Here is a 27258-nt window from a genome sequence, read left to right as displayed (position 1 = left end):
ATTCCTCAGCTAGCTGCCACTCCTCAGCTCTCCAGGAACAGCATCGCAACCCCAGGCCATAAGTGCTTCAGTGTAGCTGCAGCCCTGCCGGGGGAGCTCGAACAATCACTGTCAGGTCAGGAATCACGCAGTCATGCCCTCTCTTCTCCCCATTTACCTGGCAGTCAGGGAACCCACAGCTACCTGCTGGTGTAGGGGGAACACCTCTGTGGGGCGCAGAAGAGGCTCGCACAGGGTCTTGACCGTGTTTTGTGTTTATTCTGCAGACACCTGGCCTCACGGAAGGCATCAAACAAAACCGTGCTGTTGGCTGGAGGGAGATCAGGAGCTGGCTTCTCTCTGCAGTTTACTAAACTTTAACGTGACTCTGTCCCAGGACCGACAGTTCTAGCCAAAGGCCACCTCCTGCATGCCACGCACGTGCTGACAGCCCCTCAGAATAGCCAAAACTTCAGAACTGACTGAAAGAGAGGCAGGTACAATTTCAGGAGGCCCGTGTCTCTCCTCTGATCTCTCCTGCTCTTTCTCCCACAAACGTAGGGAAGGCAGAGCAACCTGGGGGACAAGCTCTTCCCTCTGTATCTCACTTTCCTCTCAACAGCCCCTTCCTACCTCTAGCAGCTGCACAACACAACTCTCCCAATGCAGAACGGTGGGCAAACACCGCAGCCTCCCAGCAAGGGGTCCCCAAATGAACGTGACTACAGAAGGTAGTTTCTGGTTGAGAAACTGGGAGGGAGTGCTGAAGGGATAGGAGGAATGTGAAGGTTTTTAGCCTTACAGAACTGCCAAATGCTGTCAGAGAAAGGAAAGAAGCACCGACACCCCCACCCTTCTCCCCCAGAAGAAGCATTCCCTCTTCCACACATCGTTTCAATGAACTAATTAACTAGAAACAATAATTTTAACATCTTAGTACATCAGATATTTGTTTCAGACCTGTGGGCCCAAAGGAAGGTGTCTTGATTACGAATAAAATCTACAAAGCAGCAACTGACAGAAGCATCATTCCACTTACCAAACTTCTAGCCTGAATATCTGGAAAAAGCCTTGGCCAGAGACGGGCTCCAGTAAGAGCCTAAGCCCAATATTTTCTGGGACAAGCAGAGGATGGGAAAAGAGGGAGGAATAGAGATTATAATCAGCTCTGAGCTCTGGGTTTAACACATTACAGACCAGTTCTGTCTCCATGGGGAGCCCCACTCTGCTCCCTTCCCCACAGCCTGGGATGTTCTGACCCATCCAAAGCTTGCACTACAACAGACGCTTCTGCTTAGCACCAGAACTTCTGTTACAGTGAAAAACAGCTCAGTTTAGCAACACTCACAGCTAGAATTTCATCTGATCCACTGCTGACATACTCCTGGGGCAAGTCGACAAGCCCGTCCAGGTCCGAGAGCAGACTTGAGAGCTCCTGATGCAGCACAAGATCCCAGAGAGCCTCGCACTCCGGCAAGGGATCCATAGCGTCCCCTCGGTGCTCCCACAGCTCCCCGTGTTCCCAGGCAGACTGCTTTTCCTCTTCCTGCTGTCACTGCTTCTTGTTTAGATTCAAAGTCGAAAGAGATACAGCAGCTTGGCAGGAGTTCGTGTGCCTTCCCCTGCTTCCCCGCTCACGTTCAGGTCGTCTGCCCTAGCGGCCTCTGCAGCTCTGAGAGGGGACTCGCCCTGGGGAGGACTTTTTCCAAGTGGCTCATGAGGATAAGCGTGCTGGCAGGCAGTGTTTGCACTCTTCTGCTCCAGTCTCACCCAATTCTTGCTGCAGGTATCCTCTGGAAAAGGGCTGCAAAAGCACCAACAACCCGAGCGGTCTCAGGCAGGTTGTGCAAGGCGTCTGCGACTCCTGAGCCAGCCCCGATGGCCAGGACTGCGAGCGAGCACCCAGCACAGGTCTGATGGCCAGCACCCCACAGTAACAGGACACCAAACAGCTCAGAGCCTTCAGCTGCTGGTGTTTTCTCCCTGCTTCGAAAGCAGAAAAGCAGCGATTCTTATTCTTGTGCCTGCCTCAGGCTCTCTCCTCTTGTCCCTCTGCTCGGAAAGGCAGCTTTGGTCTTTGGGGAGGTTTCTCGTGGAAGGAGCAGGCGAGGGGATACCAAAGTGCCTCGCACATGCTTCCAGTTACTGTAGAGGGGAGCTCTGCCGGCCAATGCCCTGCAGTAACCCAGGCTCAGCCTCCAGCAGATGTTTCCTGTCGTGGAGAGCTGCTGGACACTGCAGTGGGGGCGGCGCGAGGGGAGCTGGGCTAAGGAGGGACCAGCCAAAAGAACAGAGCTGTGATGAATCAGCCCTGCGAGACCCACGGAGTTAAGAAATGTTAGAGCTCAGCTGCTCCTGCGCCCCCCCAAAAAAGCCTGCGGCTTTCTAGGTTCAGCCAGGTCACTTTGGAAAGGATGAGCAAGGGCTCCTGCAGGCTCCAGTAAACTCCCTGCAGGTCTCGGGAAGATTGCCTGGAGCACAGCTCCCTGCATCCCTCTGCCCTCCATCCCCACACTCTCCATCTCTGCTCAAGTGTGGAAATGCAGAGGAAAAGCCCACGCCATGCCAGCTCTGCTCAGCCACGATGCTGAGCTGTGAGAACCAGACGCAGGCATACTGGTGAAAAATCCGAGTTCTTCCTAACAAACTGGGCTCGCAGATGTTTCCAACCACACAAAACCCTGCAAGGGCATGGCCACTGGGTGCAGGGAGGACCATCAAAATGCTCAGGTGCACCATGAAGGCATCTCTCCTCGCATCTGCCTGCACTCACCCAGCATCCCCAGGTGAAGGGAGAGCAAAGCAACTTCTGCAGCCCAGGAGGGACAAGGTATTAGCACTGCAGACAGCTGTGAGGCACCTGTGTTGTTTTACTGAATGGCCTTTCTCTCTGGAAACAGCATGGGATTGCTTCCAAAAAAATCCCGCCAGGATGTTTCTCAGTCTCCGCAGCCACCCACCTCTCCCGGTGCAGATCTGAATGGCACGAGCGATCGGAAGACGAACCCGGAGGTGGTGACAGCAAACATTAACCCTACTGCAAACAGAGAGGGACGGGACAGGATGGCACTGCGACGGGCGGAGGCGAGTTTTCGGGGGGGAACGGGGAGAAGAGCGTGACCTTGCCAGGGCCACGACTCGCTGGTAATATGCTGAAAAATCCTCTGGGAGGAAATCTGAAGCAGCTGCTGCTGGGGGATGGGACAGGACAGGGAAGTCTGACTACACAAGGGCTGAGGAAGGTACAGTCTGGCACAGCACGCAGGTAGATATAAGGAGGCAGGGAGAAAACCAGGAAGGGAAACCTTGACTGTTCTGCGTGACTGATGGACTTGCTCCTAAGCCTTTGTGGAGGACTTGCGTTGCCTCTGGACAGAGCAGAAGTAATGGAAAGAGCAGGATACGTGCCTTGCTTGTGTGGGAGAGTTTAGACCCCACTGACAGCAGGACTGCTGTGCTGATTGATGCCAGCAAAGCAACTGGCCACCTGTCCCACGGCGTCTCTTCCAAATCTGGTCGGGTCACTGGGGACTTCCTTCCCTTTTTTTTTTTTTTTTTTTTCACCTTTCTTTTAAAAATGAATTAACACCAGAGGGAGAAGCTTCAAAGCAATCACTGGCAGTTTGTGGTAGAGTGAATTTGAATTCATCATCCCATGAGCATGCACCAGAAGTTCATCTCTAATTTAGTGCCGCTCCACCACAGCAGGCGTGCCAGGCCAGTAATCAATACGCTTGACATCATGGAAACCCCGTGGGGAACTGCCTGTGAAAAATACCTGAAAGCCAAGGAGTTACACTGCTCCAGGAACAGCTTGACAAAATGGTTACTGGCACTGGAAAGCTGAGAGCACTGATTCAGAGTAAGGCAGCTCATTCAGCACCTCACTATGTCATCCTCAGGCCTGGGTTTCTGCAATAAACCCCGTTATAAGACTGCTGGTGCTGAGTCAGACTCAGGCTGCCACCCCTTGGGAAGACGTTTCTGGTGTTTTCCCTAAAACAGTGCTTCATTTCCCTCTCTTTGTCTTAATCCAGGTTATTTTACTCATTCCAACAGCTGAGATTCCCCCTTCGCTCTGGCATCTATGAGGTCTCCAAGAGGGTGCTGCAAGGAAAGAAGACAGCACACCAAGACATCAAAGGCTGATTTCTGACGGTGCTCAGTCTCGTGATCATTTGATGTTGTTAAGAAGCTGCAAGTGCTGCTTAAAAAGCTTCACAAAGAAAGGCCTTCAGCCACCTCCTATTGCACTTTTGCTGCAGCTCTCCCAGGGCCAGGGCTCTCTCCTTTACGCAGCTACCTACCAAAACACAAATCTGACCAGATTTATTTTTGAGACATTCAGCTCTGCAAGCTGAAATTGCGTAGAGAGTTCGAAAGTTACAGGGGATACAGACAGTGCTCAGCTCCAGAAAGGGCATTTCCACAGGAGACCACATCCCTCCTGTGTGCTCCAAAAGGCTTTCTGCCTCCTTTCTGCCTTCTCTGGCTCTGATTCTCCTATGGCTTGGAAATTATGCTACTGCTTTCCTCTACGAAAAAAAGCTTCTGTGCAGTATTACTGTATTCACTGAGCATGTTCTCCCACTCACTTTGCAAACGGTGACATACAGCACGCAGCTCCAGCACTACAGCCAGGGAGAGCCTGCAGATCTGTGGACAGAGGGAAATACTCCGAGCAGTGATACCTGAAGCCGACTGTTTGGGTTTGTGCACGGCTCAGCTGAGGCCTTCCCTGGATCCACTGCTGGGAAAGCTGCCCTGTGTGCACAGCCTTTGTTTGCAGAACTGCAGGTGCAGGGCTTCTGTTGGGGCTTTGACCCACTCAGCGCAATCCTCAGTGCAGACTTTGCTCTCCCAAAGACAAGAGGACAGAACTGTCCTGCTGCTGAACTTTTCGGACTAACCAGGACAGTAAAGGTCTTTGGTAGTATTTAAGAACACCTGAAAGAGGCAATTACTGTCTTCTCACTGTAATATTTTTTTCCACTAACCATTCTGGAACTGTACTGGACATGGGTGAAGAGGTGGAGGCTCGGGTCAGGTAGAGGGGAAAGCTGTAAGAAGAAAAAAAAATGAAGCACAGTTCCAAAAGAGAAGGCAGGTGAAAGGACTGCAAGCAGATAAACACAAAGGAAAGGAGTACAGAGGAGGGCTGACCTTGGGACCTAAATATTAAACTGAAAACCTCATGGACAGACACAAATCTCACATCTTCCCCAGCGTCAACTGCTTTTGCTCTAATTTTTCGAAAGCCTCTTACTCTCTTTCCTGGGAGCATGCTCTGCAGATTCCCCTGAGGCATGGCAGCTCCCAGCACAGCAGTAACCCTTGCTAGAGAGCGGCAGCTAGAAATGCCGTGGAAAATCAGAGATGCACAGCCTGATTTAGGAACAGTCAGGGAAGCAGAAGGATCACCAGTCCAGCTGACAGAGAAGCAGGCAGAAAAAAATCCTGGCAGATTTGCTGGGCTCAGGGCCTCAGCTGGCGCTGACCTCAGGACGTGAAACCCAGGAGCTCCTCCATGCTCAAACATGAGGCCCTTCACCCAGAGCCCAGCAAGAAAGAGAAGGACAAAAGAGATGCTTTTTCTTCTTTGGCACCAAAATGTCTCCAATTTGTCTCTCATTTTATTGACTTCTGCTGGGTGAGGAATTCCTTCTACCAACTTGTGGAGTTCTTGTATCCCACAGAGCCAGTGCAACCTCATCCTTCACGCCACCAGGGGAGTGATACACAAATTCCCCACCTCTAAGCACATCAGGTCTTCAAAATAAGTAATTTAGTAAACAAAATTAAAGAGAAAACTTGCTTATGAGCTCTATTCCTTTAAAAATAATAAACCAATTAACAGTAATTCAACATGCAGACACACAACTCCAATGCAGACACACTCAAACTGCGTGGATGAGCACAGATGAGTGGGGCTGAAACCAGAGCTGACCAACAAACTGGGGTTTAATCCGTAAGAAAAGCACTTCTTCAAGCCAGAGGCTCCCTGTCTGCTATTCCTCACCAAAGGCACGAGAAACACCTCAGGAGACTTTTCCTTTCCACTGCTAGTGAACCCAGCCAGCCCAGTGATGTTTGCTTTTCCACCGTAAGGGCACAAACACAAAGCAAACCCTGTAAGGTTGAGCATATTTATTCTGGTGTTGTTTTCTAACGCTCACTGTGCACCCGATCATCTTGCACTCTTCTTCTGGAGAGCCAAGAAGAGAACGCACCAAGACCATGAAAGGGCAGGACTCTTGCCAAATCAAGCCATGACCTTGGTTCACTCCCTTTCTCCCACTTGTCAGTCTGGTAGGGATGCCAATCCTAAAAAGCACTGCTAGGATCAAGAGGAGAACACACAAGGGCGGAGAAGTCGGTGACATCGGAAGGAAAAAGTAGAGAATAAGGAATCAAGGGGGAGAGAAGGAAGGCTTCCAACTGCCAAAGAGGGATATAGGGCTACAAGGACAAAAAGACCAGTTAAAAGCAGCAAAAACTGAAGTTATTTTAGAAAACTGGCATTCTGACCACTGATGCTTTGGGAAGCTTTGAGGGCCATGTGCTCTTTGAGGCAACGACTATATTTTTGTTTTGTGTTGCACAGTGCCTGGCACCCAGGGCTGCCAACGAGACACAAAGAACAATTGTGGAGCGTTTGCTGCACGCATAGAGAAGTTTATGTAAAATGATAGTGAGGGGAAATGGGTAAAATGAAACTGCAAGGCCTCGTGAAGGGGGAGCCTCCACAGATTCATTTCTACAGCTGCTCACAGTGGGGTAAGAAATAAAGGAGTCAGCATGGTCCAAGCACCAGAAAAATCCTGCCTGAAGGAGCTGGCAAAAAAAAGAGAAAGTCGATCAAGGAGACACATTAGCAAATTTTTGATGTTAATACTAGCAATTGGATTGAATGCCTTCCTGCAGTTTGCAGCCCATCCGTGTTTCCACATTGCTGCTTTTATCTGGCCAGACCGTCTCTACTAACTAGAACGTGTTCTGTTTTGCTTTCTAAAGGAAAATAATTGTGGGGGGAAACCACAAAAAATGCAGCCAGTGCTTACTCTCCGGATGTACTGTCTCTCATGCTGAAAATATATGGAGGAAAAACAAGAGAACAGAAAGATAAGATAGAGAGGATACAAACACACGAGACCCACAGAAGCAGACCACAGAGAAGCACCATGCAGCAGGGAATGGATCTTGGCAGCTACCGCCTCCATCAGCTCTTGTGCGATAGCAGAAGTCACCTTCAGCCACGGCCACGGACTTCACGCGCCGGTTTGGGGTGCCTACGTGCCCAAAGTGCCTCACCCCACGGTTCCTCAAACTGCCACTGCTCCACCACCTCGGGCCACCGTGGGTTATGCCTCATTCCTCGTGTCACTGCCTCCCCGCCTCCATCTGCGTCTGAGATCTTCTCCTGTCCTTGCTGCTAGCTAGCTCTCGATCTGATTATCCCACTTGGCTCTTCCCCCACAACAAAGGGAGCTCTGCACTGATGTCCCTGCCAAGAGGACAGCTGTTTTCTGTTCCCACTTCTCTCCCCCTCCTCTCCAGCCTTATTAAATTCCCTTCTCTTTTTGAGGGAGGCCTGTCTGTTTCCTACCGAGAGCACAAAGGATTCATACATCAACCCAGCTGCATTTAACACCTTAAGTAATCATCGAAGGGGATTTCACCTCAGAGACGCAGCAGGCTTACCAGGGTTAGTAATTACTAAGCAGAGAAAGGTGCAAAAAAGTGAGAAAAATGCACCTCCTCCTTCAACGGTAACAAAGAAAGAGCGTGCTCTGTCACAGCCCCTCTCTCACATCTCTGTGCTATCCTTCAGAGCCATGATCCCAGCCAAACCCGAGGCAGTGTTACCGCAGAGAGCCACGGATCTGCAGCACCTGATACGGGTTCCCCAGCCAGCACATCCAGCCAGAGCTCCGGCAGGCTGCCACGGCTGCACAGCATGCTACCTACACCAGCCACGGCTTCTGAGACAAGGCAGAGAGAGTGAAACGTCCCCGTGCTGGTTATGTACAGCAAATAAGTGTGCCTCTCACGCCTCTGCCAAATCTGAGCACGCCGTATCTGATAAAATCACTGGTTCTTATGCCTGGCGCTCGCTGCAGGAAGGTCGGACCCGCTGCTGAACGTGGAAAGGCTGCTGCATTTGGCTACAAAGCCACCGTGCTGCTCGTATCTGCTTCAAAGCGCTTCGGGGTGGGGTTCGACCATGCAAAGGTGGCACCGATTGTGGAAAGTCGCAAACTGCCAGCTTTGTGCCTAACCACTGCCCCTCGTGCTTGCGGAACAAAAATAAGATGAAGGCAGAAGCAGGCGATGGTTTGCGTTTCTGTGAGATCAACAGAAAATAATTCCTCTCTCGCCCCACACCACCCTGAGAGATGCAAAGGGTTTGCATGGTGGCAGCTGTTTCACATCACATCAAGACCAACTCTGCCAGGAAACTGGAAGGTACAGGATGGAGAGATCATCAGAAGAGCGACTGCACAGACAAAGCTTTTGCTCCCTACCGCTGGCACCCTTTCCCTCAGGATGTCAGTCCTCCTTTGCCAGTTCTGAGCCATTTCCAGCTCCTCTTTTGGGAAATGGCCAGTATGCCCCACTGCCACTGCAAAGCCCCTTTGCACCTTCCCCCCCCAGGCACCCAGCCCATTTTCACCCAGGGACAAGAGAAACTGGAGTACTTACATTATACCAACTCTGGCTTTTCTGTAAGGACAAAATAAAAGAGAAGCATTAGTTAGCACAGAGATCTTAGGATCAAAAAGAAAGACGGATAGAGAAACTAGGTCCAATCTGGTTTGCATAATTAGCGAAGTGAAAGTGAGGTTAAACAGAAGATTTCAATGGATTTCACAGTGCAGCCCAACAGTTATTCCCAGTCACAGAAACAAAGAACAAATCCAGGAGCATGAGTCTATAATAGGAAACAGTTCAGGCTAATGTGTGCATGTCCACATGCACGCACACACACAAACTCACGCTGCAATCATTTTGCAGAGCAGCAGCGCCCGCTAGCAGCAGAGGAGCTAACCATCAGCAGTGCCAGCCGGTTCTTTTAGAGGCTTTATTCTTCCACGGCTGCTGGCTAGGGCGTAAAATCACCGATTTGAATGCACCCTCTGCAAATGAGCCCTCGAAGAACTATCAGAAGGCAGAGACACAATTTTACTCACAACAGCCACCAGGCAGAACTTTATTTTAAATTTTAAATGGGAGACGCGTACAAAGACAGAAAAATTGCCGAAGAAAATCGCTAGAAAAGCTGAACGGAAAAAAAAAGACTGTTGCATAATTTCAGCGCACAGTGCTTTGCATCCTCTGCACATGTAATTTTTTGCCCTTATTATGGCATTTCAGACGGTTTGAGGGCAGGCCACATGTCACACTGGAGCGTATGAAAAAGCTCGCTCAGCTTGGAAAGTCGCACTTGGCAATTTTCAGCTGGAGGTGAGATTTATCAGCACAGAGGGAGGAAGAAATAGGCTTCACACTCCCACTCCAGCGAGGCTGGCTTTCCAGTGTCAGGACACAGAGCAGAGCTGACAGAAATTACAGGCATCCCCCATTTTAGGGTGGATTAACCTCAGAGCAACGAGGCTTGGAGGTGCCGTAGCCTTTCACCATTAACGGTGGTCGGTGGCAGAGCTAGTGGTCAGGCTCTTTGTGTGTCAGCAGCCACGCAGCTGTGCCTGTCCCCCTCTTGTGACCAGCAGCATGTCTGCGTTACACCTGCGGGAGTTCAGTTACACAGACAAAGACAGAAGCCAAGTTTTACTGCATTTCTTTCCTTGAAGTCATCTTGCTTCTGACCTTGGAGGGAGTATTTCTCACAGCTTTATACCCCATCCCGTCTAGAACATGAAGGAAAACGAACTTATTTCTCTGACTTATGGCAGTCTTTGAAGGTTTCAGGCAGAGAGCTAAGTTCATATTCACAGAAGCACAGAAATCAGCTGCACCGGGATAGCCCACAAGAGGACCAACGACATTCGGGATGTCTTACTATAGGAAAGTAAGCACAAAGTGTTAATGAGATCAGATTGGACCAGAGATACCTACGAAGGCATGGTTTGCCTACACTGTTCTCTTCCTAAACCTCTCTGCTTTCAGTTTCCTGTGCTCCCTAGGTCCTGTTCCATACAGAATTCCCTGCCATCTAGATCCCACTCACAGAGCCAACGTTTCCAAAGGGCCCCTTGCCACCTTGGGCATTTCTGCCACTTGGGACAGCATCCTGTTCACTGCACTGGTCTCTAACAAAAAACCCAGAGTAACATGGTATATGCCACAGTACAGACCACAAAAGGTTGATGTTAAAAAGAGCAACAGCCCCAAAGCCTTTCCCCAGTCCCTAGGAAAAGAATATGAACTGAAGAACTGAATACACACCTGGCTCATTGACCAACCAGATGGATTTTCTTACTGGCTACACATTTCCATATTTCACCATAGGCTCCATTCATAAATGGTTCAGCTGAATTCATCCTTCTCTCCCAGCAGGACATGGAAAAAGGTCTTATGCAATTCAGGCTACACTAAAAAAATGAGGGGAATTAAGCTTTGTCCTCGTACAAACCACCTTGTCCTCAGAAGCACAGGATCTAAGATGGAGTGATTTTCCTGCAGATTTGTTTTGCCATCTGCCTGCCTTAATGAGAAAAATGCATAACTCTAAAATTCCTGGGGAAAAAAAATCCATAATCAAACTAAAATTGGCATATACAAAACACCACTGTTACTGAGCCTTTTAAATCAGGGTGCACATGCGGTGTCAGCACACTGCAACAGGAGTTCATTCCCCTTGCTTACATTAATTGCAGTAACTCCTTTTGCCCTGCACAGTTGAATTTCCCCAAGTGTGACTTCTCTGTGGCTTTCTTCCCCTTTCACACAGTCATACGGATAACCCAACCCTCATCTTTTGCTTCCACCAAGTATTCTAAACATGAGGAGGTTCCCTCTTCCTAATCCCTATGCTTTGCAGGTAGAACATACTAGAGAGAGTCCAAAGAGGGGCAAAACTAAGCCTCAGTGTAAATCTGACTCCTTAAATCTGCCTTCAATTTTTTCTTTTTTTAAATCACTGAGCATCAGAATATAGAGGGATGCAAACTGTGAAAATCAAGAGATAGTATAACAGAGGGGAAAAAGAAAGAAAAACGAAAAACATTCTTACTTTGAGCAGGTTAAGTCTGTCATACTGGAAAAAGAAACCATAAACATTAGAACTGAAAAGATAAAATAAATGAGCAACAGAGGAAGGGAGTCGCACACAGAAGTGGAAAAGATGTCACTGGCTGTCAGAGATGATGCCATAGGAGCAGGTACCAGAGTTCATAGCTACATGGTGGCTGTAACCAGGAAGAACTTAGGAGAATTTGAGGAAGGAAAAAAATGGGGGCTTTTTTCTGAGCCTCTAATTAATGTAGTGTTGCCTCTGAATCTTCGCAGGTTAACGACCCTACTTTTGCATGTATTTCTTTAGAAGATTACAGCCTTACAGTGCAGATGGGAAGCAGCGGATCACGAATATGAAGTTCAGCCTGCTAGCTTGATGCCAACAGAAGTTTCCACCTTTTAGCATTCCTGGGAGCAGGATCACAACTCACTCCTACGTACTGCTGCTTCCGGAGGAACAGAAACATTTTGCCAAGTGAATGACTTGCCATGGACTCTAGAGACATCACTTAATCCTTTTTGGAACAAAGGAAACAGAGGCACAGACCAGAGTGAGGGCACAGAGCTCTGAACAAATTCCAGAGCCCTTTCTCCTGATCTATGTCCGTCTAGGCTCTATGCTTATTCAGCTGACTTCTGAACCCTCACAGCCCAGTAACTCAAAGAAATCCATGAAATTTATTCCCAAATTCTGAACTTTAGTCCAAAATGACCAGAACTTCATGAGCTACTACCTAAAAGGGGATTATACCACCCAGCAGGAGGGGTAAATGAGAAGACAGCCAAATTCTTCTCATAATTGCACGCTGGAAGGACAAGGTGCAACAACCATAAGCTGCAGTAAGGGAAATTCTACTTGGATAGAAGGAAAAAGCCTGTTCACAACAAGAGTGATTAAGCACTGGAGCAGGGGCCCAGAAAGGTTGTGCAGTCTCCACGTGGGGAGGTTTTCAAAATGCAACTAAAGCAGATTCTGAGCAGCCTGATGTTACCAAATCAGCCCCACTTTGAACACGAGGTTGGACTAGAGAGCTTCAGAGATCCCTCCTGACCTAAACTGCTCAATCTTCAGGGCTTACATCAAAATTCCTGTTTTCCTCTAACCTGATATTTTCTCCTCAGCACTCATTATTAGGTACAGATAGTGGGATGAGTCTTGAAAGACATGCGACTGAGAGCAAATAACTTTGATCCTTGGGCAAGAGCGAAAGAGGTTAAAAAACATGTATTTCACTGTTAACTGCAAACAAAACTCTTTTATTCCCTGAGTGCAGAAAGCTGTTCCAGGAGCAGCAGTGCTTGCCAGTAAAAGCTTAAGGCTGACACAGGCCTTTAGGTGGTTTGGGCCATGCCACGCTGGTGGATTGCATGGAAAAGCTCCAAAGATTCCCTACAGATGTAATCCAGTGCTTAAAAACTCCTGGTGAAGCACTCCCTCTGATGGCAACACTGCAGCATGACAATTAACGCAACAGACAAAAAGAGGGCAAGGGACTTCAAGCAGAACTGTCAGCAATTGTATAAACACAGCATCAAACTCATGGGCTCAAGCTGTTTCGTTTCATCAGCGAGACAGGTTGGAAAATCAGACTTTTTCTTCTTGCAGAAGAGGGGTGGGGAGAGGAGAAGAGGCTGAGAAAGGAGATTTTAAGTTTTTACCCTTCAGTTCTTTGTTCCTAGCCTTTCCCCGTCTTGAACAGGTATCTTCATCTGCCTGGGGAGAATCAGAGGATTCAGGGGATGCCAGACTCTCTTGTTCCAGGAAGGGCAGCTTTGTGGAGCTCAGGATGAGATTCACCCTTCAGCTGGGGAAGGGGTTTGGGGCAGGAGGCTCTGACGCAGGCTGGCAGAGGTCAAGACCAGGATCCCCCTCTCTGCATCGTGCATCCATCCTTGCACTGAACCCACCTCAGGTCCACCTCCCTTTTGTTTCTCTAACTGCAGTGAAGTATTTGTCCTCTTCGAAAAGCAAGGGGCTGGCTGCAAGCACATCCCAGTACCCGTACAAATGTGCTTTGCATGCACATCGCTCCGTGCCAATGCTCTTCCCACCTCTCCTGACAAATCTCTCCACAGCTTGGCAAGGCACCTCCAGCCTGCCACAGCCCAACCCTGACCTGCCCTACCCACACACCTCTCCCTACTCACCAGAAGCCTTTCGGGACTCTCTGCTACTCCAGCCCTGCGTTTTCCATAGAAGTTGTTTCACACCTCACCTTTAGTCCCACAGTTCTCATTTGTAGCATCCAAGCTACAGTTACCATGCAAGAGACGAGCTGTCTAAAGAAAGATACGGAGAAGTTTCCAGCAGACACCAGCAATCATGCAAGATAGGGCTGGCTACACGGGGCGTTCTGACAAAGGGAACTGTAAGCCAGTACTGTCAACTTCGCTGCTAACTAGCAACTTGCCTGGAATTAAATCCAAGGCATCAACTGGGGAAAAGCCAAGACATTGATTTAGTAGATCGAGAAGCCATCCAAGCCATTCTGGTTTCAACTTGCATACACACGTGGAAATGCCAGCAGCCTGGCACTCTGTCCAATAAGCATCCCATCAGCGTTTCTGGTTTTTACACTCTTCTGAGGGTAGCACAGAGATTTGAGATCACATCTCAAATGAGCTTATCTCCAATCCAAGCACCCACAGAGGGATTTTCTACTATTACCTTTCAGAGCGAGCCCATGAATTCTCACAATTCATTTGGGACAGGCCTGTTCTAACAGGTTTAAGCTGGGTTCATTTGAAATCACTGATCTTTAATATTTACATCACACAGAAAAAACATGTAAGGTCAGTAAACTGAGATCAATGGCCTCTCTAGTCTTCATCATAAAAAAGCAGGCAAGAAGTTACGGAGATCGACTCCCATTTCTAAAAGGCATAAAGAAGAGATGAAAGAGAAGGGATTATGTTCAGCCCACCAGAGCCAGCAGATCTCTCCCTGTAAAGACAGCAGCTATTTTTAAGGGAGAAAGAAAGCAAATCTTAAAATGAAGCCTAAAATTCTTTGGAAGTAATTGAAGGAGTGTAAGGAACAGGCCACTTTTCGCACCATGTGAGCAAATATTAAGGAGATCCCAGTGATATAAGTGAAACCAGCTTCTCAGCTACAGGCATCGGGGTGAGCTCTTGCTGACATTCTCGCAGCCGCACCAGGAGAATGCCTTACTGGAGTCACTGCTCAGTACCACGGGGAGGGTTTCTGCGTGATGAGACAATTCTACAGTGGGGCACAGGAGAGAAAAAAGAAGGCTTACTTTGGAGAGGCGCTTGTGTGACTTAATCGGAGAGAAAGCATGCAGGAATGAAAAGAGAGAAATTAAGGAAAGAAGAAAAATTACCTCACAAATCAAGAGAAGGAAAACCCACAAACCCATCAGAAAGCATTGTATCCCCCCCCTTCCTTGTTAAAAGCACCGTGAATTACTAACAGTTCCTCTGTTGGCAAGAATCACCCTCCCATGGCCTTGAATCACAGCACATCATGGGCCAGGGCAATGCAACTCATCTCTGCAACACCCCTTACCAAGGACGTGATTCTCCTGATGGACCCCATCTACAAACACAGCGTGCCCTGCATCCTGCCTGCCTCCCAAGCGCATGGCTTTCTTTTGGGGACAGACTGCCCAAGCGCACAAGGCTGACAGCACCATCATGAGGCTGCCATCCACCATCCTGGGCGGTGGTTGTAGCTTACTGTGTGCACAGGAAGAAGTCTGACCTCAAGGCAACCTCGGAACTGACTGGTCTCAAATGAATCATCTTGAAAAAAACCCTTTGCCCCCTTTTGAGCACACATACTCCTCCCTTAGTGGCTAGGGAGTCCTGTTTTCTCTGCTGACAGTGAACACAAAGAGGAGTGAATGAAGACTTTTTGTGCAATCCAGCAATAAATTGGGTAAAAGATCCCACAACTCATTTCACACAAGCCATCAGAGTTATGCTGTTCTGCCACCTGTGACACTGGGAAGTCGTTCAGGCTGAAATACTTCATAAAGCTGGAAAAATGCAAGTGCTCCTGACAGTAATCTTATAATACACCACTGACATCAGGGTTATAGTCAAAGGTTATGCTTGGTTCCCAAGGCACTAGCATGCTTTACCAGGTCCCACTGCTCACAGAAAATCAAGGGTCCCCAAACTTGAAGCCCTATTCCTCTGAGTATGGCAAACAAAGGCTGATACTGGTTCTAAGACCATCTGTCAAAAGACCTAATACTTCCCTAGGGAAAGTAGCATCTACCCAGCCAAGATTTCCATGGAGTTTGTCAGACAGTTGTAATACTGCACCCGTAAAAGTCAACGTGCAGAGGACTGGCAAACTGATTTTGTGCAATTTAAACCTCATCTCAACACGGGGCTTAGACAGGACTGGAGAAACGCATGGACCCTTCGCAGGCTGTCTGCACAGAGGAGCCTTTATTTCTTTCATGACCCTCCACGATCCAGTTGATAAAAAGTGATTGCAACAGCTGATTTTCAAGGTCTTGCTTAAAATCACAGAGCCTTCCAAGGAAATAGGGCTTTGATTGCAAAAAGATTAGCCTACCAAAGCCATTACGGAGCTGCTGTACAAGCCATCAGCAATTCCTGGACTGAGTTCACTGAAAGGATGATGGAGGTGCACTGAAGTCTGACCTACCCAAACAGCTCCCAGTTAGGAGAATTTTCAGAATTATGATGGGGGAAGAAGGAGAAGAGTTAGCCAGAAGTAAAAAAGGCACTGAACAAAACCAGTGTACCACACTTGAGTTTAAAGCAGCGGACAAATGTACACCTTGACCAAAGTTATTTGCTCATTCCTCACCTTGGAGTTCTTGGCCCCACTGCGGCCTGACTGAGAGGAACAGCTCCGCTGTACACCCTGCTCTGGCGTGGAAGGGGATTTGTCTGATGAGTGGTCTGAGCCTTTTTCCACCATGGTGTCTCCTTGGGAGTCCTGCGGTGTTGGGGACCGAGAGCGTTTGCGCAGGATGGGGGAGCAGGCAGGCGTGCTGCGGTTTGAGTTACTGGCAGTACTGCAAAAAGAAAGAAAGAGGACAAGTGTAAACCTTCAGCTCAAAGAGAAAGCAACTGCACCCTCCCTTGAGGTGAAGCATTACCCACAGATTTCTCCAGTAACACAAAAGATAAATCTGGCTTCCTGAAGCAATGCACCCCATGCCACACTTGTTACTGATCTCCCCAGTAAAATCAGGCAGTAGACAGGCATCATTTACTGGTGGCAGAGAGAACTTCAGCTGCCTGTCAGTGTCTTTTTCCACCCACCTTTCAATTGATCTGCCCACAGAGAAATTAATGAGAAAATGAACTCATTCTCTCCTGTAAGGCTCTGAGATGTTAAAATGATGATCTGAGCTTAGAAAACCTACACTTGTGCTCAAGAACAAGGGAGATGTCAGTGTATTTGCGACATAGTCCCACCCCATCCCTCCTTTACTTTTTATATCAGCAACTGTGCCCCTTCTTAACAGCATGCGCAGAAACGGGATCTTATCTTTTAGGAAACACTCCATTAAAGGTCATCAAAACCCTTGGGGCATTGGGAGGGGAGGCATATGGGACACCAGTCACAGACAATGCAGTCATGATTTCCTGTACCAAATCATCCTTTCCCACACCAGTTAGAGCTGGGGATGAAAATGTTTTGCCGTAACTTAAAAGCTTTCATGGTTTGAAAAAGAAAAAAGTTAAAAGAAGAAAGAAAAAAAAATACCCCTTTCATATCAGGGCAAAAGCAAGACCTTTCAGAGATTTACAGAAATCACAAAACATTTAGGGGAATGGAGTTTCTCTTCCCTAACCTTCAGCCAATGCCCTAACACCTAAACCAGAAAGCCAGTTACATACGTATTTATATAGAACAGAGCAGCAATCTCAGAATAGGACAGGAAAAATCAGATTTCCCAACTGTTCCTTCTCCTTGATACCTTTTTTCCTGCCAGACTCCTCAAAATACCACATGCTGCATCCATTTTATACTGGAAATGTTACAGTGCCTGCAACAGTTTAGGTATATCATGAAGTGAAATTACCAGGGTCTTTTTGGCTTATTAAAACGTACAAAAGTATCGGGTTTCTTCCCAGACTTTCAGCTGTTCCAGTTAAAATGTGTATTTCGCTCTTTCTGCTCTCCTGCTGCTACTTTTCCTGGCTAGATTCAAGATGCACAGTTTTTAACAACCCAGCATAGTGGCATCTACATATACCAAGCACTATCACCAACCATGTGCACGTGGTGCTGTGCATATGGCACTAAATCCTGCAGCTCATTAAAAGTACTTCCACGGATGAAAATGATTTTGAATTGCCATTCCTATGGTTATTAAGAACTCCAGATCCTGAGGCTGCATTGCTCCTGTTCGTGGTGTGTAATTGCTTATCTGGTGTCACAGCAAATTTCCTAAATCTTGCCCCAGCACGCTTGACTCAACATAAACTGATTTGAGAGGTCCCCAGAATTACAAGACAGAATCTGAACCGATCGTTCCTGAGTCACATGTCACTGCACTAGATTTGCTTGAGCAGACATACCCGTTTCTTACTACAGCTCAACAAAACTTGAGTTTTTCAAGCACAACCTCCTTCTTGTTTTCAGTTTGTGGGTGTTCACACACACAAGTTTCACTCTGAGTTTCAGCTTCAGCCAAGCTGAAGCTTCAAAGGCCAAGTCAAATTCAGTCACAGCCCTTCTTGCCTGTAGGTTACAATTATGAAAGTGCAATGAGTTTTGCCTGTTACTAAAGCACAAATAACTAGTTCAAAACGTGGTACAGAAGCACCACGTGCGTGTGAAATTCAAGATGCAAGCCACTAAAAAGTTTGGTACTCTCACCCAAGTTGTGATCACATGAGAAATGAGACAGATTTTGCCTTTCGTGGGTTGCAATAAATACGTTAATACTTGCTTCAGTATGCACTCACACACAGATGTGGAAAATATAGTCTTGGTTCTCTCACTCTGAGCACGACGCATGCTTCAGAGCCACCTTCAGCTCAGGTCCTGCTAGGCGCTGTGCAGCCATGGAGGCCAACTCAAGCTGATCACTCAAGGACTCGCAAAGCTCCTCCAGTGGGTTTTTCAGGCCTGGCTGAGTAACCCCTGGCGCTGCAGCTTCACAGGAGCAGCATCAGCACTGAGTAGCTTAAAGCTGGCACGTACATGCTTGCCCAGGCTCAGCTCGCACTGCCACAGCCGTACGCTTCGGTGCCAGCTCTGCCAAGCGGAATCTCTCAGAGCAGACTCTGGCTTTGAGTTTGTTTTCCACTCACTTAGCATCTCCGGCCCACTTAAAAAAACTAACTCCATCCGTATAAATCGTGTTAGGTACACGGGGATCATCACCTTTGCAGTGACAGGAACAGAAGAGAGCTTTAAGGGTGCCTTCTTCGGCTGTCTCCTAAGTCACCAGCCAAGAGCTGATCAAACACAGGAGGTCCAAATCCTCCTCCTCCTATCTGATGGCCGGACAATGTGGAGTGTTTTGCACAGCAAGGGCTCTGCCGGTGCGTGCACGATGAAGGACAGGAGGAGGCCATGAGAGATGAAGGACGGGAGGAGGCCACTCAGGCAGCCGCTGCCGTGGTGAGAGCGGGCCCAGCAGCAGCCCCCCGTGGCTCCGTCCCGCTCGCCCCTGGCCCTGAGCACCTCAAAACTCGCCCTGCTCCCGCTGCGTCCCGAAGCTTGAACCCGACCCAAGGAACAGCCATGACGAACGCTTGCTGCAGTTGCCATAGTGACCGGGGCCTGCAATTGAACCAGGAATCAACGCCTGAAATGCCAAAATGGCTTGACCCACTTCGAAAAAAAAAAATAAAATAATGGTAATAAATAATGCTTTACAGAACTAATTGACCAGAGAGCATTCAGGGCCCCCCATACCCCTGCAGCGCAGCCTTTAGTAATGCACCGCATCGAGGCAGGCACAGAGCACAAACAAGCCCAGCCGAGAGGCGGCCCCAGCTCCTAGGGGGAACCCCCGCGTGGAGCATGTGAAGCAAAGCACCTCGGCACAGCACCTCTCATGCCTTGGGGCTGTACCATGTCTCACAGAAACGCCTCATCTGACAGCTAAAAATAACATGTGCAACAGCAGCGTGGCTAGGAAGGGGCCAAGGCCTTCAGCTACATGGAGGATGAGCAGCCCTGAACTGAGACCGAAGTTTGTCCACCCTACGAGGCCCTCCAAAATGACCACACCACCATCCCTGGGCTCAGGACACGTACCTTGCAGTAGGTCTTTCCCAAGCCACTCGTGCAGCAAGGCTCAGCCCCAGCCTCCGCACACCAGGGCTCGCAGCCGGGGCCGTGCTGTGCCGCAGCAGCTCGGGGCTCTCCTCGCAGGTAGCGATCAGCTCAGCTTAAGACACTGAGCAAATCCATTTCAATCTCACAGCTGCAGAACGTGAATTTAGCCAGTCGTAATCGCTGTGTTACCAAGTGCACCAAAGGATTTGTAAGGAGGGCAGCTCATCTGAACAAGTGCAGTCCCAGCCACGCAGCGCTCCCTGTTTCTTTGTGATCACCAGCTTCCCAGAAGGCAGAAACAGATCCGCGACACCATTTCCTGCAGCATTATTTGTAACCCCCTCAGACTTCCTGAAGAAAGTCCTGATCTGGAAAGCTAATCGCAGCCTCCAAGATTGCCACAGCTCTCCAAAGAACTCGCTTCGGCAGAGCACAGCTGCTGAAGGTGCCCACACCTCCCTGCACCACAGCACCCACCCGGCTGTAAGCTCTTCGAGGCCCAGAACTGTTACCAACAGCACTGCAAATGCTGGGCTTAATTCTGCAAAGTGCTGAGCACTGCGTCCACGCACCAGCAGAGAACTTAAGCGTATATTTAGCTCTGCGTATAGACCCACTGAAACCGAGGGTGCGAACAAAGCCAAGCCTGTGCTTTCCCACTTTCCTAAGCAAGACCGAAGGATATCCTCCCGCATAAAGCAGAAGTGTACTGGTGGAGCCTGGAAAAGGGCAGGAAAAGCACAAGGTCAAAAAGGCACCTCAAGCCTGCCTGGAGTACAAAAGGAGTTAATTCTCCTCAGAAAGAGCTAGTAAGGGGGTTAATTAGACGCCTACAAAGATACTTCTCTGTGATACAGTCTGACATCACTGGAAAAAGATGAGGTTCAGAAACTCATTATGCAGTCTACCAAACAGCAAGCAGATGGTAACAACTTTTGGTCATCACCAACCTACAGGCGCTTCAAATTGATAATCTACGAATGAAAACCCCCATATATCCCTGGGCTTGCCATTGCTCTATTGCCAAGCCATAACAAAAGGCTATACTTACATTACATCTCCCAATTAAAAAAAAAAAAAGATAAAGCATTAAAGCATTAAATGAAAAACCAATGACAACTGTAGGGCTGTACAGACAGTGAGCAGTGTTTCGTGCCAATTGCTTTGAAAACAATAGCAGGAGTATACTTTCTGCATGCTTTTTAATTTTAAACCAGAAGTCCATCCTTGTCAAAGCATTACTCTGATTATTTTGAAGTTTCACAGAATGGTTTCTTCCTCCTATGACATTCAATAGCACGCTTACATATTCATGAGATAAAATTAACACAATTATTGTGCTTCAGGGGATTAGCAAATCACTGCAAGTGTTAGGAAGGAATTTGACTTCTGCACATATGCAGCACCGCAAGGTTGGCCAAATGTATTATTAACAATGTCATTGTCTTTCTCCGAATCATCTGATACTGGTTACCACTGGAGACAGCCTAGCGATTCTGATGGACAAATGCTCTCATACCGTACGGAAACTCCCACTGTGCTGTTTGAAACAATCCCTCCACCGCTCCCTTCCTACTTTGAATTGTTACAAAAATTCCAAGAAAAAAAATTGAAACATGTTTTCTAAATAGAACACGACAGATCTTAATCATACTGTCCAATAATACAAGCGGCATATGTTAGAGAGGATCATTAATCTGCAGAGAAACAAAAATGTGTTATAAATTATATTCTAAACCTCTTCATCACCCACAAATTAATATGGTTACATTTACTCTGCAGGGAGACAAACCACACAGAACAAAGTACGATGAATAATAAGACGAAAGCTGGGAAGCAATAAAATGGAAATAATGCAAAAAAAGCATTCCACATCCCCATGAAGCTGGCAGCACGTGTGCTCCAGAGCCAGCCCTGGTGTGGTCACCTGCAGGTCACTCAGCCTGCAGCTGTACCTCCAAAAGAGGAACAGGCTGGGGCTTTGTTTCCTCTCCTCCCCATCGCCACGACAATGGCTCCTGTAATTAACAGCAGGAATTGCAATATCTGATGTTGTCTTCAGTGCCTTGCATGTCTCTACAAGGGAGAGTAAGAAAAATGCAATAATCATGCATTTTTATTGATCGTTAGCATTCGCTAATGATGAATATCCATACGTGGTTTTGGATGAGGGCACGTGTGTGATACCGCTCTTGCATTACCTCATGAAGAGCACAAACATTCTTCCTTTCTGCCCATCTCCTGCTATCACTTCAACCACCTCAGAGAGGCCCTGACCCCCAGCACAGGTAGCATCCTCTTTAACACAATCCAGTCCTGTGGCAGGGGGTTCACAAATCACAAATAAACGTCTGGCGTACCCACACGCCACATCTCATCAGTGACAGGTGGGGGTATAAAGGGATATTGTGTCTCTCAGGACTGGAAGACAAAGCTAGAGCTCTGCAGCTGCCCACTCACTCCTGCTGATCATCAGCTTTCAGGAATTAATGGAAGATGCTGCGATCTCCAGTGCTGGGACCAAACTGATTTATTTTGCTCATCCCTTGGCACTCCATCTTTTTACCATTCTGAACATGACAATGCAACAATTTCACATCCCCTCACCCTGATATCCTCCACGCAGTCTCTCTCTCCTTTGCTCTAACCATGCAGCAGCACTGTCCAGCTGAAAGTTAAAAACAGAGAGGGCCAAGGGCAGCAGCTGATACCGAGAAGCGTCACAAACCATCAGTGCAAGAGACACACATGCAGCCCTTTGTCCCCAGGCCCTGATTCAGGCTTGTCCCCACATGGCATATGCTCTTGCTTTATCTCCAGCTTTCTGGCTTTCAGTGGCAGGGGCAGTTGGGGATTTCCCTTGGCATAATGTTGGGCATCTGGACCTATTGCACCGATGAGATTTAATTTAGAATTTCCTTCTATCCTACTGAGCCAAAACCACAAGCTCCATTGTGAATCTACCAGCTTCGAAAGGAGTTGTCCTGAAGATGCACGTGACTAACGGAGCAAAGAAACAGGGATACATTCTCTTTCCTGAATCAGTGATTTCCATGATGGACAGCACGATGCTAGGCACCGGTAATCTAAGGAGAAGCAGTATTTTTAGAGAATGGGGATTCATCAGATTCTCACTGCCCATAACTATGCAGAGTGCAACAAGCCCTCAATTCCTGCTGCTGTCCCCTGCCAAAAAAAAACAAAAAAAACAGCCACCTGTATAGACTCTGGAGGACAGCCTGATAAAAGTGGCAGAAAACAAATTCCATCTCTCCCCATCAGCGCAAACACATCAACACAGAGAGGAATGCAAAGCAGACCCAGGGCAGCAGCGTGCATGCTCCGAGACCTTTATAGAGCGAGGGAGCACATGGGCAAACAAATACACCATATTTCTGCAGCAGCTCCAGCTGCCCTCCGGTGAGGGTGACGCAGCGCCAGTTGAGCCCCCTTCAGCCCCCTCCTGCCTCTCTCCATCTGCCCAGATGCTGGAGAGCAACATCTGCCCCTTGGGCCGGGGGGATGGGGCAGGCAGGAGGCGCAGGGGGGAAGGAGGAGGGGTGAGGGGAGCCGCGAGCAGCCATCAGATTTGATCATCGGCTGCTGCAAACAATCGAAAAGGCTGCTTTAAGCAATTCCGCTGCAGGAGCGGCAGGGCGCATGCATGGGGGAGAACAAGGGAGAAAGGAATCAGGCTGGGAAAAGGAAAAGAAACGGAGCATCTCTGCAACATGATGTCACGCCGTCTGCTTTCAAGTCCCCCGAACAGAAAGGAGCAGCAGCAGCAACCAACATGGACTCCAGATTTAATCTGCCTTGAAAGCGCACGTCTCGGGCGACAGATTTGCTCAGCAAACCTGCGCTGAGCCCGGCACACGCAGCCCTCGGGCTCTGTCTTTCACACGCAGACATGCACACACGTACACGGGCGCACGGCCGGGGACCACAGGCAGCACGGAGCGGAGAGGAAGAGAGGCAGCAGCAGAAGGAACAGGAGAGTAACACTAACCTGGTAGCCATTAGGGACCGTAGCGCGGCGCGGAGCAGCTAGGAATTCATTCATTCATGCACTTGTGCGTGGCGAGGGTGGAGAGCGAGGGTGGGGTGGGAGGGAGCTCACCCCTTGCACCATGGCAGAGCCCTTCCTTGGGGGAAGAAGGGCCGTAGGGTGCTCATGGGCACCCACAGCCCTTTCTCCCGGCTGCCTCGCACGCTGCTCGGGTGCCTGCCATGGCTCGGCCTCTCGTCTCCCCCCGCCCCGCTCTTTGTGCTTATGATTGTTTGTGCGGCTCTGGCGAGGGCTGGGAGCCTCTCCCCTCGCTGCTGGCTCTTGCACACACGCTCCTGCACGCGCACACACGCGTGCGCGCGCGTGCACGCAGCCAGTGGGCTGCCGCTTTACATAACGCGAGCCCCTTCACGCCTTCATTAGCCATCCCTGCCCCAAGGGAACAAACTGGGAAGGGAGAGAGCTCACGATTTTTCCCCCGAGCAACCCCCGTTATACCTGTCGTTTTTAGGCGCTGTTCCTAAAGTTGGGCAAAGCCTACAAGTTAAGATCCTACAGGTTACAAAAAATAAAAAAATAAAAAAAACAAAAACGCTCGTCCCTCCCTGCACGCACACCGGACCGTTCATACGTGTGGGAGAAAGTTTCGAAACCCGTAAGCGTGTCGATACAAGAACGGTCAGGAAAATTAAACCCTAATTAACCGGCAAAGTGGATTATCTAAACTGAATTAAACACTGTGAGGGCACATTCAAAATTAAGGTGACCTCAACTTTATTTGGCTTACTTCACCTAGGAAGCTAATTTGGTTTAATTTTTCGTGCCTCCCCCTGTATAAACAGGCCTGGGGTTTTTAAAGAAATACACTGAGGGAAGTTTACAACTCTGCTGAAGCATCAGTAAATGATGCTTTGGAGGAGGACACACACGCTGCTGTAAGCCTCCACTGCTGCTCAGGGGCATCTTTGTGCCAGAACACGAGGAGGGTCCCAGTCCCTCTCAAGGGCTCTTCTAGTCCAGCATAAATTCTGTAGGGTGAAGGATGAAAAAGAAAGCAAAACAACGCACAAGGTTGCACTTTTCCTTCCAGCAGATGAAATCAGACCTTGTCTGCACAAGGAAATGGTGCAGAGCTGTCCCAGAACTGGTTCCTGTAGCAGCAGCACCCTTGGTTTGAAGCACAAGTGTCCACGGGTGAAAGGACCGTGTCCTTTGGGGCTCTCAGTGTGCACACACTTTCCAGCATGGCCAAGCCTTACAGTGTACCCAGAGAGGTTCCTCTACCAGCTGGGCTCCCGCAGTTTAAACTTCACACCTCGTGACTCTTCTGTTCCTCAGCAGCCTCTGCAACCGTATTCTCATCGCCTACCTTGAAGGTTTGAGAGTTCCCTGTGGTCTAGAGCATGACTCAGAGTACCTAAATCTGGAGTCAATGGCCACACTTAGATGCTGTGAGTGACCCCATGGGGACTTTCTGCTCCCCACTGCCAACGGAAGGAGCCAAAGCTAAAGTTAAGCGATGTAAACACGTGCTGCTCTGCCTGCTGCCTCCTTGTGTTGCATTTTACCCACTCCAGACACTGAAACTGGGCTGAACATTTTCTCTTCTCTCCAGAATCAGTCACAGCTTTCAGCGCTAACGTCCCCAAAGACCATCTCTCCAGAAGGCTGATTATCCAGCATTTCACTATAATCAAAATCAGTGGAGGTGCTCTGCTCCGAATAATCAATGATCTGCACCAGCAGACATGCCACTGTGCAGTTCAGATGCTGTGCATGACTTTAAACTGAAAACATTATCATCAGGCATCTATCTGGATCGGGACAGTGCACCAATACCACCAATTTTTTAATATTACTGAAAGAATGCATGCACACGTGCATGCACTCCCTGTGTATAGGCCACTCTTTTAACAAATGCACTGTATCATTAAGAGAATAGTCAGCTTTATGTTAATTTTGTGATATCCTTCTTGGGACCAAGCTTGTTACTACACCTTCTCCATGTACAGTGCTGCCAATCAACAAGTGTCCAAAACACATCAACTTTCATCCCAAACATAAAGTTGGCTTACAAAACCTAACTTTATAAAAGCAAACCTGTTTTTATTCCTCTGAAACCTGTTTTATTCCTCTGATTCCATTAGCACACATTTGTTCAGGTTGTGTTCCCAAGGATTTTTCTGCGCTCGTGGGGAAAATCTTTTGTTAAAACAAGACAGTGAAGTTTTTCATATAATTATGTGTTTACAAGCATTTGAGATCTATCAAGAGAACCAAAAATAGGCCTTAATACAATCACAAGAACAGACAACGGCATTTGTCACTTCACCCAGTACCATCTGACTTCAGACTTCATAATTCTGCAAGTCCCAGAGTTTTCTACCTCTGTGGAAACCCATCTTAAACAGGGTAAGTTGTACTGCTAAATAACAACTGGCAAGGAAGAATTACTGCCAAACCCTGCACCATCTTGTCTACACACACTGACCTTCTGCCAACACAGACCTCTCCAGTTTTGCAGAGAACCAACTGGTTTTTGGTTCAAAGGACCATGTTTCAGTGTTTATCGGTAAAACAGGTCTATGAGTCTGTTTTGCAGCTGGAGAAATCAACATGCAGCAGTCTTGGGGTCCTCACCAAAGCATTTAAAGAGGAGACAGTGGCACTGAATCCATTCAACACACACAGCAGGTCAAGGAATGACAAGCTTTAAATGTTCACCTGGAAGACAAATCAGTAATACTGGCTAATAAAAGTGCAACAGTACCAAGTGCTGAAAGCTGAAGCTAGACAAACTGAGTGGATGAGAGAGGTGCATTGTTGGATGTAAACAACGCTAACCACTGTAACTAATTCTTAAAGACTAGATTATCCGTCTGTGGAAAACAATATTAAGTAAGGCTTTGTGTTTTTCTAAATTCCGTTCTGTACCTCAAGCAACAGTCAGTTCAGGCAGTTCTTACACTTTGCATTCCCCTTCAGAGGAGGTATCTGAATGGTCACGTTTTATTTTTTGTCTATGATTTTTTCATATTAATTTTGCATGAAAATAGCTGGAAGTGCGAGTCTCTGTCTCTAAGCCTTTGGGTATGTTTGGTCTGAATGACCATGAAGGTTTGAATGAGATTCAGTTTTGCAGTGGTCACAAGAGCTCCACTGACCCAAAGGCTTGTAGGAAATTGAGTATGATGCCTACTTCTGATCTGGAAGCACAGAGAGCACATCAAAGCTCAAAGCAGGTCATGAAGTGGTAGGATAGGTACAGCACATGAGTTGAAGACCTACCCGATCTTCAGACAGACAGGATAAAAGAAGAATCCAAAGAAAGTTTTGCTTCCACAAGCACTGTAAGAGCAGTAGTAAAAATGCAAGACCTACTTGGAGAAAAGCTGCTTAAGCTTATCTGGGGTGGAATGCAAAAGGCAAAGTTCTGGGTAATTTGAAAAATCACACGACACTTCACATGTTTCAGGAACTTAATTACATCTGCAAAATTCAACCAAGAACTCTCAGAAGGAGAAACACTCTGGGTATGTTTCTGGCTCTTTACAGCACCATTCACGTCACTACGAAGACACGTTGTTTTCTGGTGCTTTGATAACACTGCACCAAGAAGAGGATCTCTAGGGGCCTTTAAGGAAGCTTTTGAGCTTCCTTAAGCTACCAAGGCAAAGCTGCCAGTTCCCACTTGGTGCAAAAGTTGCAGAACTCATTTTACATTTTCTGGTTCTGCCTGCACGCACCTCTCTCAGCCCTTGCCCTGGTGCTAAGGAAGCTGACAAGCACTAGCACATTTTCCTGGTAGGACAGCTTAGGAGGC

General features: G+C 48.1%; 1 protein-coding gene across 23 annotated transcripts in view; it reads right to left on the bottom strand.

The window, feature by feature from the left end:
- Positions 1-27258, bottom strand: part of GRAMD1B (GRAM domain containing 1B) — a 156109-nt gene that overhangs the window by 22071 nt on the left and 106780 nt on the right. For 18 of the 23 annotated variants that reach the window (XM_072027759.1, XM_072027758.1, XM_038167520.2 and 15 more), the window contains 2 exons: positions 15986-16196; positions 8683-8703 (listed from right to left, as the gene is read on the bottom strand). In XM_072027759.1, the coding sequence (XP_071883860.1) occupies positions 8683-8703; positions 15986-16196 (232 nt within the window). Of the gene's footprint in view, positions 1-1327; positions 8638-8682; positions 8704-15985; positions 16197-23435; positions 23762-27258 lie in introns of those variants that run through there. The other 5 variants (XM_072027768.1, XM_072027774.1, XM_072027776.1 and 2 more) reach the window with 4 other exon arrangements.

This window comes from Anas platyrhynchos, chromosome 25 (genome assembly GCF_047663525.1).
Source record: "Anas platyrhynchos isolate ZD024472 breed Pekin duck chromosome 25, IASCAAS_PekinDuck_T2T, whole genome shotgun sequence".
Lineage (NCBI taxonomy): Eukaryota > Metazoa > Chordata > Aves > Anseriformes > Anatidae > Anas > Anas platyrhynchos.
The sequence above is the reverse complement of the archived record's forward strand: the minus strand, read 5'-3'. Positions and strand labels throughout refer to the sequence as shown.